Source organism: Nothobranchius furzeri, chromosome 14 (genome assembly GCF_043380555.1).
Source record: "Nothobranchius furzeri strain GRZ-AD chromosome 14, NfurGRZ-RIMD1, whole genome shotgun sequence".
Classification (NCBI taxonomy): Eukaryota; Metazoa; Chordata; class Actinopteri; order Cyprinodontiformes; family Nothobranchiidae; genus Nothobranchius; species Nothobranchius furzeri.
In genome coordinates this window covers 24,608,027-24,627,110 of record NC_091754.1, presented here as the reverse complement: position 1 = coordinate 24,627,110, position 19,084 = coordinate 24,608,027, and the positions used below count along the sequence as shown (strand labels likewise).

At 44.9% G+C, this 19,084-nt stretch overlaps 1 protein-coding gene across 2 annotated transcripts in view; it reads right to left on the bottom strand.

Moving 5' to 3' along the window:
* cckbrb (cholecystokinin B receptor b) overlaps positions 1–18,845 on the bottom strand; it is a 39,622-nt gene extending 20,777 nt beyond the window's left edge. The window contains exons 1-2 of one of the 2 annotated variants that reach the window (XM_054746840.2): positions 18,688–18,845; positions 15,837–17,988 (exon numbers count right to left, since the gene is read on the bottom strand). Coding sequence is in view for 1 of the 2 variants with exons in the window: in XM_015966263.3 (XP_015821749.1) it covers positions 14,427–14,580 (154 nt within the window). In the remaining variant the exon portion in view is untranslated. Of the gene's footprint in view, positions 1–14,426; positions 15,798–15,836; positions 17,989–18,687 lie in introns of those variants that run through there. The other variant, XM_015966263.3, reaches the window with a different exon arrangement.
* Between the last annotated feature and the right edge of the window lie 239 nt (positions 18,846–19,084).

The window sequence follows — 19,084 nt, the reverse complement described above, 5'->3', positions numbered from 1 at the left end:
TACACTGAAAGCTTTCATCAAACGGAGTTATGCGATTTTTGACCCGTGGCTCCAACCCTCATATTGAAAAACTTATTGGAAGAAAGTGGTTTCCATTATGCAGTCTTTGTCAATGTTTGCATGGAAGAAAAAGCAGAGATTGTTGAAAGTCTTTTTAAAATGTGACCATCGAACAAAAACAGCTTTCTAAATGGACCAATTGGAGATTGATTTATATTTTATTCATTGGTACCACTTCTTCCTTGCTGACAGGTAGCAGCTGCTGAGAGTTAATAACACGTGCTTCCCGGCGATGATGACTGTTTGCAGTGCCCAACAAGAATGTGTCCGCTATACTGATGAGTTTATGTTACCAAAGCACCTAACCATATGTCATCAGCCTTTTCTAGCCACCCAGCACCCTTTACCATTTGGTTCAAAAGGCTCACCTTAGATCAGTATTCTGCATCTTCCTTTAGAAACAGTTACAAGTTGGTTTCTTTGGGGGAGCATGTCTTAATTACATCAAGAGAAAGCACTCAGGTGATATAAAGACTGATGCAGTTGGGTTTTCAGTATTGCCTTGCAGCAACAAAGGTTCTACACTTGGTTGAAGCTTCTTGGTGTTTGCACGTTCTGCATGTGTATGCGTGGATTCCACAGACCAGAGACATGCATGTTATGTTATTTGTCCATTCTAAACTGGCTAAGTGTGTGAATGTGTGTCCAGGGTGGTTTATTTCGATGTGACCCCTTAATAGACTAGCAACCTCTCCAGGGTGTACCCCACATCTCACCTCGTGATCTCTGGGAAATAAGCTCCAGCTCTCTCATTTTCTGAACAATTACGAAAAAGGAAAATTACCTAAACGGCTGCAAACTCAGATGTAATGACCATCAGTGCGTTGACAGAACCGAGTCATGAAGACACACAGGCTTTTTCTGTGATATAGTTTACAGACAAGTAAGATTATAATAATCCATGCTTCCACAACACATTCTTAACATACTTAGATTGCGTTATAATAATAAGGTTAATTTGTTTCATTTAAGTTTAATATTTAAATGTATAAATACTTTTAATCTCTATGCCAAAACTCATAATATTTATAATGTATTGATTGATCAAAAAAATAAAAACAATTTCTCATGATAATTCCTTTATCTTTATTTTGTTTCACCATCTGAAGCCTGTTTTAATGTGGCAAATTTCAAAGGATTATGGGATATCTATAGGTCACCATCATTGATCAGGGTTTCCCATCAGATCTAAGCACTTTAGGATCATTCTTCAGGGATTTAAGTGTTTCAAATGGATTTAAAAACACTAAATATTTTCCTTGGCCTGAGCCGACCTAACTGAGCCAGTACCTTAGCAATATTGATTTGCAGTAATCCACCTGGGATGTAAATATGCTGGTTGTGCACAGCTGGCTGCAGCGCATAATCTGAGCTCCACTTATCTGCCTGCTCGTCGGAAAGCCGCATCAGAGCCGTACATTTTTAAACCGTCGAGCAATGAAATGTTAAACAGACACATTTAGCATCTTGCTCGACCTTCAGAAAATCCACAAAAAATGCATTTAGTGTACAGTAAATCAGTTTCTAAATTAATTTACAGCCCAGTCGCTCGGTGCTGAAATGTTTTTATATCGCTTGCAGGCTTAGCGATGGATTTAGCCTCAGCCTGGTCAGTAAAATTCAGGAAGTCAGGTTTTTTTTCTGGCTCTTTCATCTTCCTCTCACTCGGTCACACACAAACACACACACACACACACACACACACACACACACACATGCACACACAGACATGTGGCTTGACCATCTGTCACAAAAACTCCACTGCAAAGAAAAAAAGATAAGCAGAATAGCTCTAATATGGTGGATGTGCTGCAGAGAGAACATCAGGGTTTCTCCACCAGAAAAGGCTTGAAAACTGCAACAACTTCAAATGTTTAATTGGGTTTTTGTCTATTTGTGCCAACCATGTGCCGACATCTAACTGGGAAAAGAAAGAGACCATTCCTCGTACTGTTTTGGAGTGTCACTCTTCCTACGTTGCACTGGCTTCTGATTAATCAGAGTTGATTAGGGTTTCCTGTGTGCTCGCTGATAACTCCCCCAGGCTCACCGTAGAGCCTAGGCATTATTACTTTTCTCACAGTTGCTTTCATTTGCTGTTATAATTTGGTTTAATTCACTTTATTTACAATGCTCCAATTTACAGAAAACGTAAACGGGTCAGTTTTAATCCCACTTCAATCTGGTCACATTCCATATTCTATGGACTAAATGTAAGCAGAGAACTCGAGTGACCCCTCTAAACATCACAAAGAATCAGATTAACGTCTTCTGAATCGGTGTGATTAAACTTTGCAGAACGCATCATAAAGCATCTCAGGCTCTTTAGTTTATGTGAAGCTTTATTTAAGCAGGAGACACGATTCTGGAGATGTAAATTCTCATTTACGAGAGTTTCCTGGCCTGGGAGTGAATACAGAAACGTAGCTGTATAAGCTGTTTATTTAAAGAACCAGTGCAGCCATCAGGGGTTTAAAAATAGAGTGGAGGTACCTTTATGTTTGAGCTTTGGGGGGCTGGTTCCAGTGCTCTCTGGTTTCTATAGAGCTAGGAAACAAGTGAACACTTGTAGCAAACATTTCTGGCTACAATTTAAAGCAAGGACACTGCAGCTTTCATAGCCAGCTCTGCTGAAAATCACTTTGAAACAGAAGGGAAGAGAGGGGATGTGTTGAAACCGATGCACCAAATTCTAGACTTTTTACTGCATGTGTAGTTTTAGCACTGCTAGCTGTGGCCCAAGCAACAATAGGGTTGCAGTTATATTATTTAAATGGTTTTCAGCAAATTTTAGGAACCTGTTTAAGCCTACCACAAAAAATTATCTCTCTAGTTCTTATTAGTACATTTTCACTTCTCAAGGATTTGACTCACATTGTTTTATTGATTGATTAGCTTTATATTAATTTGGTCAAAAAGTGACACCCTCCAAAATATTGTCTCTGTAGAAGAACAAATTTTAGAATTTGACATTCTGACTTAAATAATTTGGAACTTTTAACATGTTAGCCAGAAGGTCAGTCAGTGATTAACTCTAAATTTGGCCATCATTGTTTCTTAAAGTAGCTTCTGCAGCTCTACACCAATAATCATGCTGATTCTCTGCAGAACAAACTAATTAAAGAGAATGGTTTGGCATTTATTTATTCATTTATATATTTGTTTAAACATTGAACCAAACACTCTGTGCAAGAAGCTAAAATAAATCACTAAAACAAACAAATGTCTTCTCTTTTATGTTGATTTTGCACCCTCTAACACTTCTATTTCAATGCATTATTCAGTATTTTGTCTGCAGAGGTAATTGCATTGACTAAAAAGAAACCATTGCTTTAAGGAAAATGTAGACAATGAAAAAATAAACATTTTACATGCAAATTACTGATGGTGGGTGCAATCTTGCAAGAAGAGAAGTTAAAACATTTTTATATATACATTTGTTGGATGAAATGATGCTTTGTAACATAAAAGCAAAAACCTAAAGTCCTGATCACTCTATAAATTGTCATTCAGTCTACAGTTTTTATTATTATTAATAATAATAATAATAATAATAATAATAATAATAATAATAATAGTAATAATAATAATAATAATAATAATAATAAAAATAATAATAATAATAGGGGCTGCGCAGTGACGCAGTGGTTAGAGCTGTTGCCTGTTGCCTTGCAGCAAGAAGGTCCTGGGTTCACTTCCCAGCCTTGGGTCTTTCTGCATGGAGTTCGCAAGTTCTCCCTGTGCATGCGTGGGTTCTCTCCGGGTTCTCCGGCTTCCTCCCACAGTCCAAAAACATGACTGTTAGGTTAATTGGTCTGTCTAAATTGTCTTTAGGTGTGTGTGTGTGTGTGTGTGTGTGCATGATTGTTTGTCCTGGGTGTCTCTGTGTTGCCCTGTGATGGACTGGTTCTCTGTCCAGGGTGTACCCCACCTGATTGCACTTTGACCGCTGGAGATAGGCACCAGTAAACCCCCCCCCCCCCCCCCCCCCCCCCCCCGGCGACCCCACATGGATGAAGCGGGTTCAGACAATAGATGGATAATAATAATAATGCAATGAACTTATAAAGCGCTTTTTACGAAACTCAAAGACACTTTCACACACAGCCGCCCTGGGGAGGTCTGACAAAGGCGAGGCTGCCATTCGGCGTCGTCTGCCCCTCTGACCACCACCAACACAGGCAAGTTGGGTGAAGTGTCTTGCCGAAGGACACAACAGCAGAATACCCCAGGCAGGAGCTGGAATCAAACACATGACCCTCCAATCATGGGGCAACCCGCTGTACCACCTGAGCTACTGCTGCCCCAACTGCAGCTTCATGGATCAACCAGCTGTTGCAGCTCATTGTTGTCATACTCTCTCGTCACTATTCCCACTTTTTTCATAGATGGACCAGAAATCAGTTTCCAGCTGAATATCTAATAAACTCTGGCTGGCACCGGAACACAACACGTGCTGTAACTGGTTCAACCATGACAAAGCAACTGATTGACGTCAACTTTATGATTCATTAAGTAATGATCAGGATAAGTTAGTAGGTCTGAACAGTTTAATCGCCACCAGCAGCAGACAGCTGTTATCTGGAGAGTTGGGATGAGATATTTAGACGGAACAGATCACGATGATTCTCTTACCGTGCACTGCTTTTTCTGGAGTTAATCACCCGTAATCTGTTCTGAAATCCAACAAATCTAATTCAAAATAAACCCAATAAAGCCTTTAACTCTGTTTAATTGAAAACCTTTTCACTGGCCTAGTAGTAGAGTTTCTGCCCTGGGACTGAGAAATCGGGGTTCAAATCCCTGTCGGGTCATAACAAATGGCACCCAATGCCTTCCTGCTTCACACTCAGCTGTAAGAGGTTAGATTGGGGGTTAAGCGACCAAATCATTCACAAGCTCACCGCTCTCCACGGGAATGGGTCAGACGTGGAGATGTAACTTCACCAGTGTGTGATGACTAATGGGACTTTAACTTTAAATCACGGGGGAGCTAGAGGGCTCCTCCTTGAACCGTCACCTTATCGTGGTGGAGGAGTTTGAGTGCCCTAATGATCCTAGGAGCTATGTTGTCTGGGGCACTTAGTGCCCCTGGTAGGGTCTCCCATGACAAATTGGTCTTAGGTGAAGGGTGAGACAAAGAACGGTTCGAAGGATCTTTCATGGCGGTTAAAACGAAGAGTCGGATTACCCGGCCCGGAGGGTTACCGGGGTCCCACCCTGGAGCCAGGCCTGGGGTTGGGGCCCGTGAGCGAGCGCCTGGTGGCCGGGCTTTCGCCCATGGGGCCCGGCCGGGCCCAGCCCGAACCGGATACATGGGCTCGTCCAACTGTGGACCCACCACCCGCAGGAGGAACATGAAGGGTCCGGTGCAATGCGAATCGGGTGGCAGACCAAGGCGGGAGCCTTGGCGGTCCAATCCCCGGACAAGAAAACTAGTTTTTGGGACATGGAACGTCACCTCGCTGGCGGGGAAGGAGCCGGAGCTTGTGGCAGAGGTTGAGCGGTACCGGCTAGATATAGTCGGACTCACCTCGACACATTGCATTGGCTCTGGAACCCGAGACCTGGAGAGGGGTTGGACACTCTACTTTGCTGGAGTTGCTCCGGGTGAGAGGCGGAGGGCTGGGGTTGGCTTTTTGTTAGCCCCGAGACTCTCTGCCTGTGTGTTGGAGTTTACCCCGGGGGACAAGAGGGTAGCTTCCTTGCGCCTTCGGGTCGGGGAACGGGTCCTGACTGTTGTTTGTGCTTATGGGCCAAATATCAGTTCAGAGTACCCACCCTTTTTGGAGTCCCTGGGACGAGTGCTAGATAGTGCTCCATCAGGTGACTCCATTGTCCTGCTGGGGGACTTCAATGCTCACGTGGGCAATGACAGCTTGACCTGGAGGGGTGTGATTGGGAGGAACGGCCCACCTAATCTGAACTCGAGCGGTGTTTTGTTATTGGACTTCTGTGCAAGCCGCAGTTTGGCCATAACGAACACCATGTTCGAACATAAGGATGCCCGCCGGTACACTTGGTACCAGGGCAGCCTAGGTCACAGGTCGATGATAGATTTTGTAGTCGTATCATCTGACCTGCGGCCGTATGTTTTGGACACCCGAGTGAAGAGAGGGGCGGAGCTGTCAACTGATCACCACCTGGTGGTGAGTTGGATCAGATGGCAAGGGAACATGCCGCGTAGACCTGGCAGACCCAAACGCATAGTGAGGGTCTGCTGGGAACGCCTGGCAGAAGAACCTGTCAAGACGGTCTTCAACTCCCACCTCCGGCAGAGCTTTGACCACGTCCCGAGAGCAGTGGGGGACATTGAGTCCGAGTGGGCCTTGTTCCACTCTGCGATTGTCGAGGCGGCTGTTGCTAGCTGTGGTCGTAAGGTGGCCGGTGCCAGTCGTGGTGGCAACCCCCGTACCCGCTGGTGGACACCAGAGGTTCGGGGAGCCGTCAGGCTGAAGAAGGAGGCCTACAGGGCGTGGCTGGTCTGTGGGTCTCCGGAGGCAGCAGACAGGTACCGGATAGCCAAGCGGGGTGCAGCAGTGGCAGTTGCCGAGGCAAAATCTCTGGCGTGGGAGGAGTTTGGTGAGGCCATGGAGAAAGACTATCGATCGGCTCCAAAGAGGTTCTGGCAAACTGTCCGGCGCCTCAGGAGAGGAAGGCAGCAACTCGCTCACACTGTTTACAGTGGGGATGGGGAGCTGCTGACGTCAACTGAGGCTATAGTCGGACGGTGGAAGGAATACTTTGAGGAGCTCCTCAATCCCACCAATGCGCATTCCGAGGAGGAACCAGAGCTGGGAGGCCTGGGGATGGACTGTCCGATCTCGGGGGCAGAAGTTGCTGAGGTAGTCAAACAACTACACAGCGGCGGAGCCCCGGGGGCGGATGAGGTTTGTCCTGGGTATCTCAAGGCTATGGATGTTGTAGGGCTGTCATGGTTGACACGTCTCTACAACATTGCGTGGTCATCGGGGGCAGTTCCTAGGGAGTGGCAGACCGGGGTGGTGGTCCCCATCTTTAAGAAGGGTGACCTGAGGGTGTGTTCCAACTATAGGGGGATCACACTCCTCAGCCTCCCTGGAAAGGTCTACGCCAAGGTACTGGAGAGGAGGGTCCGATCGATAGTTGAATCTCAGATAGAGGAGGAGCAATGTAGTTTTCGTCCTGGCCGTGGAACTGTGGACCAGCTCTATACCCTTGCAAGGGTGATGGAGGGGGCATGGGAGTTTGCCCAACCAATCCACATGTGCTTTGTGGATTTGGAGAAGGCTTATAACCGTGTCCCCAGGGGCACCCTGTGGGGGACGCTCCAGGAGTATGGGGTGGGTGGCTTTCTGTTAAGGGCCATTCAGTCCCTTTACCAGAGGAGCGTGAGTTTGGTCCGCATAGCCGGTAGTAAGTCGGACCTGTTCCCAGTGAGGGTTGGACTCCGCCAGGGCTGCCCTTTGTCACCGGTTCTGTTCATCACTTTTATGGACAGAATTTCTAGACGCAGCCGTGGTGTGGAGTGTGTCGAGTTTGGTGGCAGGAGAATCTCGTCTCTGCTTTTTGCGGATGATGTGGTCCTCCTAGCTTCATCCAGCTCTGAACTTCAGCTCTTGCTGGGTAGGTTCGCGGCCGAATGTGAAGCGGCTGGGATGAGGATCAGCACCTCCAAATCTGAGACCATGGTTCTCGACCGGAAAAGGGTGGCTTGCCACCTCTGGGTCGGGGGAGAGGTCCTACCTCAAGTGGAGGAGTTTAAGTATCTCGGGGTCTTGTTCACGAGTGAGGGTAGGAGGGATCGGGAGATCGACAGGCGGATTGGTTCGGCGTCTGCAGTGATGCGGACGCTGAGCCGATCTGTCGTGGGGAAGAGGGAGCTGAGCCAGAAAGCCAGGTTCTCGATTTACCGGTCGATCTACGTCCCAATCCTCACCTATGGTCATGAGCTTTGGGTAATGACCGAAAGAACGAGATTGCGGATACAAGCGGCCGGAATGAGTTTCCTCCGTAGGGTGGCCGGGCTCAGCCTTAGAGATAGGGTGAGGAGCTCGGACATTCGGGAGGGACTCGGAGTAGAACCGCTGCTCCTCCGGATCGAAAGGAGCCAGTTGAGGTGGTTTGGGCATCTGGTCAGGATGCCTCCTGGACGCCTCCCCGGGGAGGTGTTTCGGGCATGTCCTGCCAGCAGAAGGCCCCCGGGTCGACCCAGGACACGTTGGAGAGGTTACATCTCCAATCTGGTCCGGGAACGCCTTGGGGTCCTGCCGGAGGAGCTGGTGGACAAGGCCGGGGAGAGGACGGCCTGGAGCTCCCTAATTGGGATGCTGCCCCCGCGACCCGGACCCGGATAAGCGGAGGAAGACGAAGACGAAGACGAAGACGGGAGCTAGAGGGAGCCGGCTGCCCCAAAAAGGTGATGGGCTCTCCTGGAGGCAATGAACTGACACACCCAGGGGGAGCCTGAGAATGTATCAGTCCTAAATACCACACACACACACCTCCCCTCACACAGTTTTAACTGAGGTGATTGAACGGATGAATGACTCCATCCGTTCTTATGGCATGTGTATCTCGAATCCCGTTAAAGACCCCTTCCCAATACCTGGTTTTATACCAGATTTATTTTATTTTATTTTATTACAAAAGCCATCTTGTGATGCAAAGTGATTGAGTTAAGACTTCTGTTTTGATGAAATGTCAAAAGTGACATGCACGATCTCTACAGATGAAAGAAAACACTCAGGCAGGCAAAAACATGATCGTCCATCTTTCACTTTTCGTCAGCAGCAAAACGTCTGTTATAATTAGCACTCAGTCTATCTGTGATCTGCAGCTGGAGCTAAAACGTGCAGAAGAATGCTGCATTTGTTGGAGTTGTTTTATTCCACAAATAGAATACACAGCTATAATTATCCATTAATACCTAACTGATGGTATGATTTTCAACAAGTTGTTTTTTAAAGAACTGATGTAAAGAATCTGTGCCATAACAGCCTCTAAGAAAAAAATTATAAGAAATAAAATAATACAACATTTAAAAATCTAAGGTTTCTTCTCTTCCTGTTTCCTCTGTGAGATCCTTTACATGAACTCCATCCTTATGCAACATCTGTCACCAGCCTTCATGTCCTGGACGCCTCTCAGAGAGAAGCAGACACTGCTGCGCTTCTGTCAGACGGTCGGTGTTGGTGAATGTCAGTAGCTAATCCAGCCTGGTAAATGCCATCCAGGCCTTGTCTCTGAGCCAGCAGCGCCTCCAGAAACAGTTTGACAGAGAGGCAGTGAACAAAACTAGCTTCTGCTGAGTGACAGGCAATGCACAAGCCACAGAGGCTGTGGTCACAGCGGTCAGCAAGCAGAACAGCGTGTTTGAGCTTTTGCCCACAGCGCGGGTTTTCGCTCCACACATCACCTCTCCACAGGCTGAGTGGGGTACAAGAAGGTGTGAGCAGTGGAGATAATGAAGTGTGAGCAATTACAAGAGGTGGAGCACTGAGAGAAGAGGCGGCAGAGAAAATGGCAACAGAAACAAAAGACTGGTGCTCTTTTGTGTTTCTTAGAGTTTTTAATCAGATTAAATCAAATGATTACTGGTAGGATTAAGATATTTTCAACCTTTACACCTTGTTTTGAGAAATCAGTCATGGACATTATTGCAAACTTTTGTGGTACTTTTTCCTGAAGCAGTCTGGCACTAAGCCAAAAACATTTTTGTTATTTTTTTTTATTAATGAGCAAAATGGTAAATGGCTTCTATTTGATATAGTGCCTGGGGCGCAATGACGGAGCGGAGGCGAGGCTGCTGCGCACTGGCACCACCGGTCCCTCCGAACACCACCAGCAGGAAAGGGGGGTTGAGTGTCTTGCCCAAGGACACAATGACAGCAAAAAACTGAGCAGGGCTCAAACCTGCAACCTTCTGATTACGGGGTGAGCACTTAACTCCTGTGCCACCAACAACCCAAATGAGAGACAAAATGTTTCAATGTAAGGAAGCCCGTTCCCGCTAGGGGTTGTATGAACTAGTCGACTAGTCGACTTCACGGCTCTGTAGTGACTTTTTATGCCTGTCATCGACTAGTCGCTGTCACGTGATAATGACCGACAAGATGCAGTCCTCCAGCAGGTGATGAGTCCCTGCACCTCGGGAGGCGGAGGCGACGCGCTGTGCCAGAGCGTCGGTACTGACACCGGCAGTAATACCGGACATTTAACCAAACTGTGACCTTTCCCCTCTTGCAATTTAACCTTCCCCTCACCCCCATCCTAATCTTAACCAGTTTGCGCATGCAAAGCTCTGATCGTTGACGCGCTCCAGACATCTGCGTCCTGAGCACTGCCAAATCAGGTGTCACCACCTCAAAAACAAATTAAACACGCGATTGTTCATGTCGGCTCATTTAATTTAACGTTTTCTGTTTGTGTCTGATGTGTTTCACTGCTGCGGAGCAAGGCGCATCACCTGTTTTGTCCTCCGGTGACACCCCCAAAATTCCACTATCTCCGCTCCGCTCCGGCACAAACTCCGCAGCAAAAACGGTCCCGTTGTATACGGCCGGCGAGCAGCGCTCACTCCGCTGTTTCTGCGGTCGGTAGATCTTTTAGAACTGCAGTTCAAAGGTAACTCATAAGGTGAATATATATGAAGCCAGGTAGCAGTTTTTCTTTAGGATTGAGAGGAGATGCAGGAAGATAATAAACAGACAGGACAGAAAAATAGTCAAATAAAAACAGTTTTTGTACCTGGTGGTTGCAACAAACAGACACCATTGAAGATAATCTGAAGTGATGAACAGAAAATGAAATAATTATTTTAATGTGTAGAGCAGCAGGAACTCTGAGAGGCTGCAGGCGCATCAGTGAGTTTGCGGCTGCTGCGCAGGGGGAGGGAGAGAGGGCTGAAGTAAGATGCAGAAACTACCGTTGTTAAAAGAAATGTGTTAACTTAGAAAATGTGGGCGCAATTTAAATTGTCAAAAACTCCAGCGAACCTACCGACCCCCCCCCCCCCCCCCCCCCCCGTGCCACTTCAGGTGTATGACGTCATCAACGACTAGTCGAAGTCGACTCGATTTTCATTACTTGACTTTAAAAAACATTAAGTCATGCAACCCCTGGTTCCTGCCACTCTGATTACATTTTTTTATCTCATTATTATGACTAAACTACCTCATTATTATAAGATAGAATCTCATAATAATGAGAAACTAAGTCATAATCATCAGATAATATCTGATGATTAAACCCATCATGCACGCAACAATGAGACACAGCCGTTTTATCACATTTCACAAGATTCAACTTTTTTTTAAGATTTTTATCACAAATTAAGAGATTTCTTTCAATAGGTCCTATGTTAATTGCTCTAAACACCCAAAACCATTTCTCAATGATGTTACTAAGCCCAACCGATGAGACACAGCAGCTTTTATCACATTTCATACAATCCGATCTTTTTTCTTACAATTTTTATCAAAAATTAAGAGATTTTTTTCAATGGGTCCTATGTTAATTTCTCTAAATACCCAAAACCATTTCTCAACGATGTTACTAAACTAGACCAATGAGACACAGCCGTTTTTATCACATTTCACAAGATCTGATCTTTTTTTATTAGGATTTTCATGACAAATTCTGTGATTTCTTTCAATACGTCTTAGGTTAGTTGATTTTAATACCCCAAACCATTTTTCAATGATGCTACTACGCCAGACCAATGAGACACAGCAGTGTTTATAACATTTCACAAGATCCAACCTTTCTTATTAGGATTTTTTTATCAAAACTTAAGTAATTTTTCTCAATAGCTCCTAGGTAAATCAGTCAAAAAACTCAAAACCATTTCTCAATGATGTCATTAATGGAGACCACTGAGATACAGCAGGTTTTTCACATTTCACAAGATCTGATCATTTTTGTTAGGATTTTTATCAAAAATTAAGTGATTTCTTTCAACAGCTCCTAGGCTAATTGATTTTAATACTCAAAACCATTTCTCAATGATGTCACTAATGGAGACTAATGAGACACAGCAGTTTTCATAACATTTCACAAGATCCAACCTTTTTTTTTAGGAATTTTGTCCATTCATCCATCCATTTTCATCCGCTTATCTGGATTCAGGTCGCGGGGGCCGTCGCCTAAGGCGAGAGGCCTAGACTTCCCTCTCCCCAGCCACTTGGGACAGCTCCTCCGGGGGAATACCAAGGCGTTCCCTGGCCAGGTGAGGGACATAGTCCCTCTACCGTGTCCTGGGTCCACCTTTAGGTCTCCTCCCGGTTGGACGTGCCCGGAAAACCTCACCAGGGAGGCGTCCAGGAGGCATCCTGACCAGATGCCTGAGCCACCTCAACTGGCTCCTCTTGATGTAGAGGAGCAGCAGGTCTACTCTGAGCCCCTCCCAAATGACCAACCTTCTCACCCTATCTCTAAGGGAGAGCCCAGCCACTCTCGGAGAAAACTTATTTCAGCCGCTTGTATCCGCGATCTCGTTCTTTCGGTCACTACCCAAAGCTCATGACCATAGGTGAGGGTAGGAACGTAGATCGACCGGTAAATCGAGAGCTTCGCCATCTGACTCAGCTCTCTCTTCACCACAACGGACCGGTACAACGCCCGCATCACTGCAGATGCGGCACCAATCCGCCTATCGATCTCACGCTCCAGTTTTCCCTCACTCGTGAACAAGACCCCGAGATACTTAAACTCCTCCACTTGGGGCAGGACCTCATTCCTGACCCGGAGAAGGCATTCTACCCTTTTCCAAATCAAGACCACGGTCTCAGATTTAGAGGAGCTGATTCTCATCCTAGCTGCTTCACACTCGGCTGTGAACCGCTCCAGTGAAAGCTGAAGATCATGTTCTGATGAAGCCAACAGGACCACATCATCTGCAAAAAGCAGAGACCTGATCCTCAGGCCACCAAAACGGATGCCCTCCACACCTTGGCTGCGCCCAGAAATCCTGTCCATAAAGGTTATGAACAGAATCGGTGACAAAGGACAGCCTTGGCGGGGTCCAACTCTCACTGGGAATGAGCCCGACTTACTGCCGGCAATGCAGACCAAGCTCTGACACCGGTCATACAGGGACCTAACAGCCCACATCAGAGGGCCTGGTACCCCATACTCCCGGAGTACCCCGCACAGGGCCCCCTGAGAGACGCGGTCAAACGTCTTCTCCAAATCCACAAAACACATGTGGTTGGGCAAATTCCCACGCACCCTCCAGGATCCCCTAAAGGGTATAGAGCTGGTCCAGTGTTACACAGCCAGGACGAAAACCACATTGCTCCGTGTGTTCTCCATCCCTCTCTAGGTTCCCCTTATGTGTTCTTCTTTGGTTTATGTGCCCCTTTAGGTCTCTAGCCCACTCCAGGTTTCCCTCAGGTTTCCCCCCGTAGTGTTTTCAGATGCAGTTATCCCATCCCTGTTTTTCTTCTGGTGTCTTGTTTTCAGGTTTTAAGAGTTCACTCATCTATAGTTCTCTGTAGATTTATTTTACCTAGTCAGTTTTCCCCACTCAGTTAATTAGTCTCACCTGATCCCTTCTGATTACTCCCCACACACCTGTCACCCATCTCCCTGATTATTTCCCTTTGTGTATAAAACCCTGTCTGCATCTTAATTTGTTGTCGGTCCATTGTTGTGTCAGCGTTGTCTCGTTCTCCCCTCTATGTCTCTAGGTATTTGGCTTCCACTAGGTCTCTAGGTTTGTGCTCTTTAAGTGAGCTTTCGTTCTACAGGATTTTTGGACATTGCTTTTGTGGCTTCCTGCCCTCATTGGATTTATTTGGACATGTATTCCTGAATAAAGGATTTTACGTTTTTTCTACCTGCCTTTGCTGTTCTGGGGTTTTCTGCATCTTGGATCCTAACCTCCTCCTGGCTCACAACGTGACACCTCCTGAATCTGAGGTTTCACTACATTCCGTTTGATTAAATGTGTTTTTGTAGTCTGTATATTTATGATGATAAATAGAAACACAGCATGGAAAAGCAGAGTGGAGCACCCTGAGACAATTTTTGGGAAATAAATTCTGGTTCTGGCCAGGATTAAATCTGATTTAGCAGATCCCTGATACAAAAAAACCGTGGTTTAAATTGAGGAAAAACTTACTTTACATAATATGCATCTACTTTTTGAAAGAGTAGTTGTGGTTATTGGGGGGGGGGTAAAAAATAAATAAAACATAATCTCTTACCCAGAAAAAAACAAGTTGTCCTTTTCACCCTATGACCCCAGAAAAATGGCAAGCCTGTCCACATTCACAACCCAAAACTATTGCTTTTCTTTGTTATCGACATAGTTTTATCAATATCTTTATTATTGTGTGAAAATCTAATAATAAAGCATTAAATAAGCTGACGCATTTCATTACCTCTGTGCCTGACGCGCTGAGGAACCAGGAGCGTGCACGCGTTTCCACATGAGATGTTAAATGTCTCCAAACTGCAGTTGTTCTGGAGCGCATCAGCCAGCGCTCCGACGCACTCTGGGTTTGCGCTGCTCTCGTTTCGCGCATTAGCATCCATGTCTCCGAAATGATGTTTTTAAGTAAGCTCAATGTTGCCTGTATAGCAAAATTTAATGAAAAAAATATGATTTATATATTAATCAGAAAAACAAGAAGATTCCGGCAGCACTTGTCCATGGCAGTTGTCAAATAAGAGAAGAAAGCAGGAAACTTTCTAGTTCAGCTATAAACGAGACTAAAGATGCGTCCCGGTGATGGATCCGTGCGCTTTGGAGGCAGGAGCGCGCTGTGACCTGCGTGAGGAGCGCGAGTGAGCGCAGAGGGGAGAGGATTTCTGTGGGGAGGGGGTCACTGTGTCTGTGGTTACCACCCACCACCAGTCGCACTAATTCATTAATAAAAACATTCTAATCCTAAATCACATAGGCCGTTTCAGCCAAATAGCCTCAAAGTTCGTTTTGGTTGTTGGTGCATTAAATTCAAAACGTTGAATAAGAAACACGATTTTTTTTATTCTAGCAGCCAAAAAACTCAAGACATTCAAACATAACATTCCTCAGATGCATCACGTTTATCTTCAATTTCTGTTTGAAACTGCAGAAGAATTTAATTTAATTGAGCCCCCCCTCCCGTTGCAGTTTGACAGAGTTGTTCGGGAGGTTTGACTGACAGCTGGAGGATGACTTGTTTGAGCTGCGCGCATCTGACGCTTTTCACGCTGATGGAGCTGCTCTCACAGGCTCCATGCTGCCCCCGCGTGGTGAGAATGCGCACCCACGGTTAAGAAAATAAATAAATGAAATTAAATGTGTGATGAAAGTGACAAAGATATAATTAGATTTTTTTGCATCACAGCACACTCATGAGTCACAGTGGAAGCACCTAGCAGCAACTTTTCTGTATGATTCATTCTGAGGACCCGTTCACATCTGCTGCTGCTGTTGCCTGCCATACATTCACAGCTCCAGCGGTGCAGCTAATGATAGTCTTATTCTCCCAAATGACACAAACACCCGAAGATATCAGCAGCCCCTTGTTCTAATAAAGTCCATTTTACAAATGCACTAATTTTGTTTGAGTGTGTTTTTTTAAAAATGCAACGAACACAGCCGAGGGCGTTTTAATCAGGAGGGTGTAGCATTTGCTAAGCTTTGTTTTCTTTGCAAGAACATTTGCAGAACTGCAGTCTGGACTTTCTAGCAAGAGGGCTAAGAATTAGAACTAATATGAACAGAAGATGATTTAGCTTCTTATTATGGTGATAACGCAAAAGGCAGTTAATATGAACCTGTCTAAATACATGCTCTTTCTCACCTTGAAGCCCTCATGTAGGGGTGTGAGGTGTTCATGATGGCCCTGAATCTGGACAGAGTCCTCTGCTCAGCCACCTCTTCCACCAGAGCCAGCTTCAGCTCCAGCCTGGAGATGTTGTTTTGACTGGTGCTACACCTGCACACGGCAGCATAGAGAAGGATGCGCACTACTACTGACTGATAGAACATGCAGGGCAGATGTTGAACAAGCACAGCCACCAAAGAAAGAACAGCTTGGTCTGTGTTAGCGTCCCAGTCCCCCAAATATGATGGCACAACCTCAACCCTGTCCCCCTCTGTGCACCGGCTGATGATGAGTATTCTTTTTGTCCGGAGTCCAGAACCATTTCCTGGACATTCAGCTGCAGCTGGCTCCTCAAACCACAGCAAACACAAACAAGTCTACCTCAGTCCGTTTTACGATGGCAGTAGTTGAGCGTCACTGCTATCAAACATTCTAACAAAATGTCAGCAAACTTGCAAAATTGCTGCATAGGTTTCTCTAGGTTTACTCTCAACAGCGTCAACAAATAATGTGTATGATATAATAATATTCAATTCCAGCTCAGTAAGTGTGAGCATGTCTAAATGGGTTATATACTTATTAGTTTTTTTAAGGTACCAGAATTTCTGTCTCCTCTGCACCAACTGTGAATCTGAGAGGTTAAATGTTGCTGTTGTCTGGGGTGTGATATCTCCGAGGAAAGCGGGCATCTGCTTGGCCTTCAAACAATGAAGGACTCAGGGAGGTGAAAAAACAGGGTCATTATTTCAAGCAGCTCCTCTGTAATCTCTCCTTTTGGTGTCAGTGTCTTCAGCAGGTCATGTGCAGAGCCACTTAGCCCAGATGAAGAGGCTGTGTGAGGATGCCAATCAAGGCGAGGAGGGAGGCTGGCGCTTCCTTTAGAGCCTAATAATCGCTGGCGAGGCATGGCGCGTTGATTACTGATGCTCCACTGCTGATGAGGACAAGTTGGGAGATAATCACCTCTGAGGTGGTGCTTCACATCTCATGTCTGCATCTTCTGATGCTTAAGTATCTCCATCCTTTGCTGCCGTTACTGTAAACACACTCGGATCATGTTACAGATCAAATAAACCCTCTAGCTCCAGAAGGCTCGTCAATACAAACGCTGTGAAGGGACATCAAACCCCAGGTGGAGACTGCAGGTAATGGACAGTGGATGCATCAGTGCAAAGCAGAGCTGAAGCGGATTTTTGTCTCCTTCCCTTCAGCTCCGCCAGTGGCTCTTTGACTCCAGGGATCGATAGCTCAATGATCATTCCGGGCTAACAGAGCCGACGGCTGCATTGTCGGAGTTACTGAGTTGTGTCTTGATGGGGATGCTCAGAACACTGACCCATCAACTGGACGGGCGTCTGACTAGTGCAGTAAACGTGATATCTGCATGAAAAACAGTAAAACTGATCCCTGGGCTTGTGCAGCGTGTTTTACCTGAAAGTAGCAATTCAATTTGTATTAAATGCAAATTAAAAATTAGTTTACAAATTAATGGACTGTTAATCTTTGCAACTGTGCAAATTAAACATCAAAACAGTTTTATTCTAATTTGGATCATTTGAAGCTGTGTAAAAATGTGCTGGAACTTTTATTAATGAGCCCGTTCTAGTCGCCAGAGGTGGATAATGATGAGGTCACTCGTCCATCAGAGTTAAATCACACATAGAATCATTCTCCTGCCCTTTAAAGTTTAGTAACTAACTCTAACGTGCACGATTAGAAACAAAAGCAGATTATTAGGAAAAGATGGGGTTTTGGGCTGTGAGGTAACAGTGTTAGCCACCACATCATTGCACCAACCACCTGGTGGAACATCTGAGCCAATTAGGATAACCGACAACAGCTCAGAGACGCCATAAAATGCAACAAATGTGGTCATTTCATTGCCTGCAGTACACAACATCACTGAAATATTCAGATAATTAAAGGAAATCTGTGTATGCAAACGATTCCTGAGTGTTCATGATCCTTGGGCCATTTAAAGCCTCAACAATTCTGGGTTCAGAGATGCATAAAAAACATGTTGTCTTTAAAAACCCACCTTTCATCAGGATTCTGAAGCTTTGCCAACATCTCTGGACATAAACTCTAGCAGGCTGTTGTTCTGTCTAACCTTACTGGCATGTAAATCCTGCAAAAAAGTCAAGTTAGCCACATTTAGTTTGATTGTAGGAAGCAAAAAAATAAAAAAATAAAATAAAATCACAAGCATTCTTCTAAAGATCTGAGTGCTAAACAGTACTGACAGGAACCCAGGAACTGATCATGACCATTTACTTTGTTACTGCTCAATGCAAAAAGGAGTAAAATGCCTAATTTAACAGTTTTCCCTTGTAAATTTGAAAGAGACACTTTTGACTGTGTGCAGTTTGTGCTGCACTTCTTACAGCATAGAACAGGAGGCTGTAATGTGATCCACATTCTTGCAGGCTGTCCGGAACCTGGATAATGGATGCCCTTGCATCTTTCCACCATCAGCGACTAATTTCTATCAATGTGCCTTAATGCTTCTAGTGGTAATGCCCTATTAAGGGCAGCAGTGTGCCAAAAAAATAAAGAAAATGTGCCAACTCAAAGGTTTTCTGACAGAAATCAATGCACTGAATATGATTTAGAGCTTATAACAGAATCAGTGTTTTTCCAACATGCATAAGAAGTTTATTTTTTTAGAATCATTTGATATTTTACTAAAGCAGAATCAAAATGAAAATAAAAGTTTCCATCTAGTTTAGAAAAAAATGTCCTATATCAGCCACAAATAAGGTAAAGACAGATGATTATTTCCTTCATGATTCATTTAATTTAATTTGTAATTTTAGTTATTGCTTACCTTTATTTTAAAATATTTGAGATGCTATTATGAAGTCCCCTAGTGTCCAAGTCCTCATGCTTGCTCCTAGAATTTGACATTTATGACACGTTTCTGTAAAAACACACCTTTGTCCAGTCCATATGACAGCAGTACAAGACCTTCATACCTACAGCTACAGTAACAATAAACAATACACCCACGTTTACTGGGAACATCATAAAAAACCTTGTAGACGGAGTACGTACATGACAAACTACAATAAAACCTCTGTGAAATAAATCCTCGTTCTCTTCACTGAGTGCTAGAGATTATCTAAATCAAACTAATAAAAGTAATAAAAAATAAATAAACCACACATGAAAATATAATAAAAAATATCCATATTGAATTTAATTGGACATTTATTTTTGCTAAA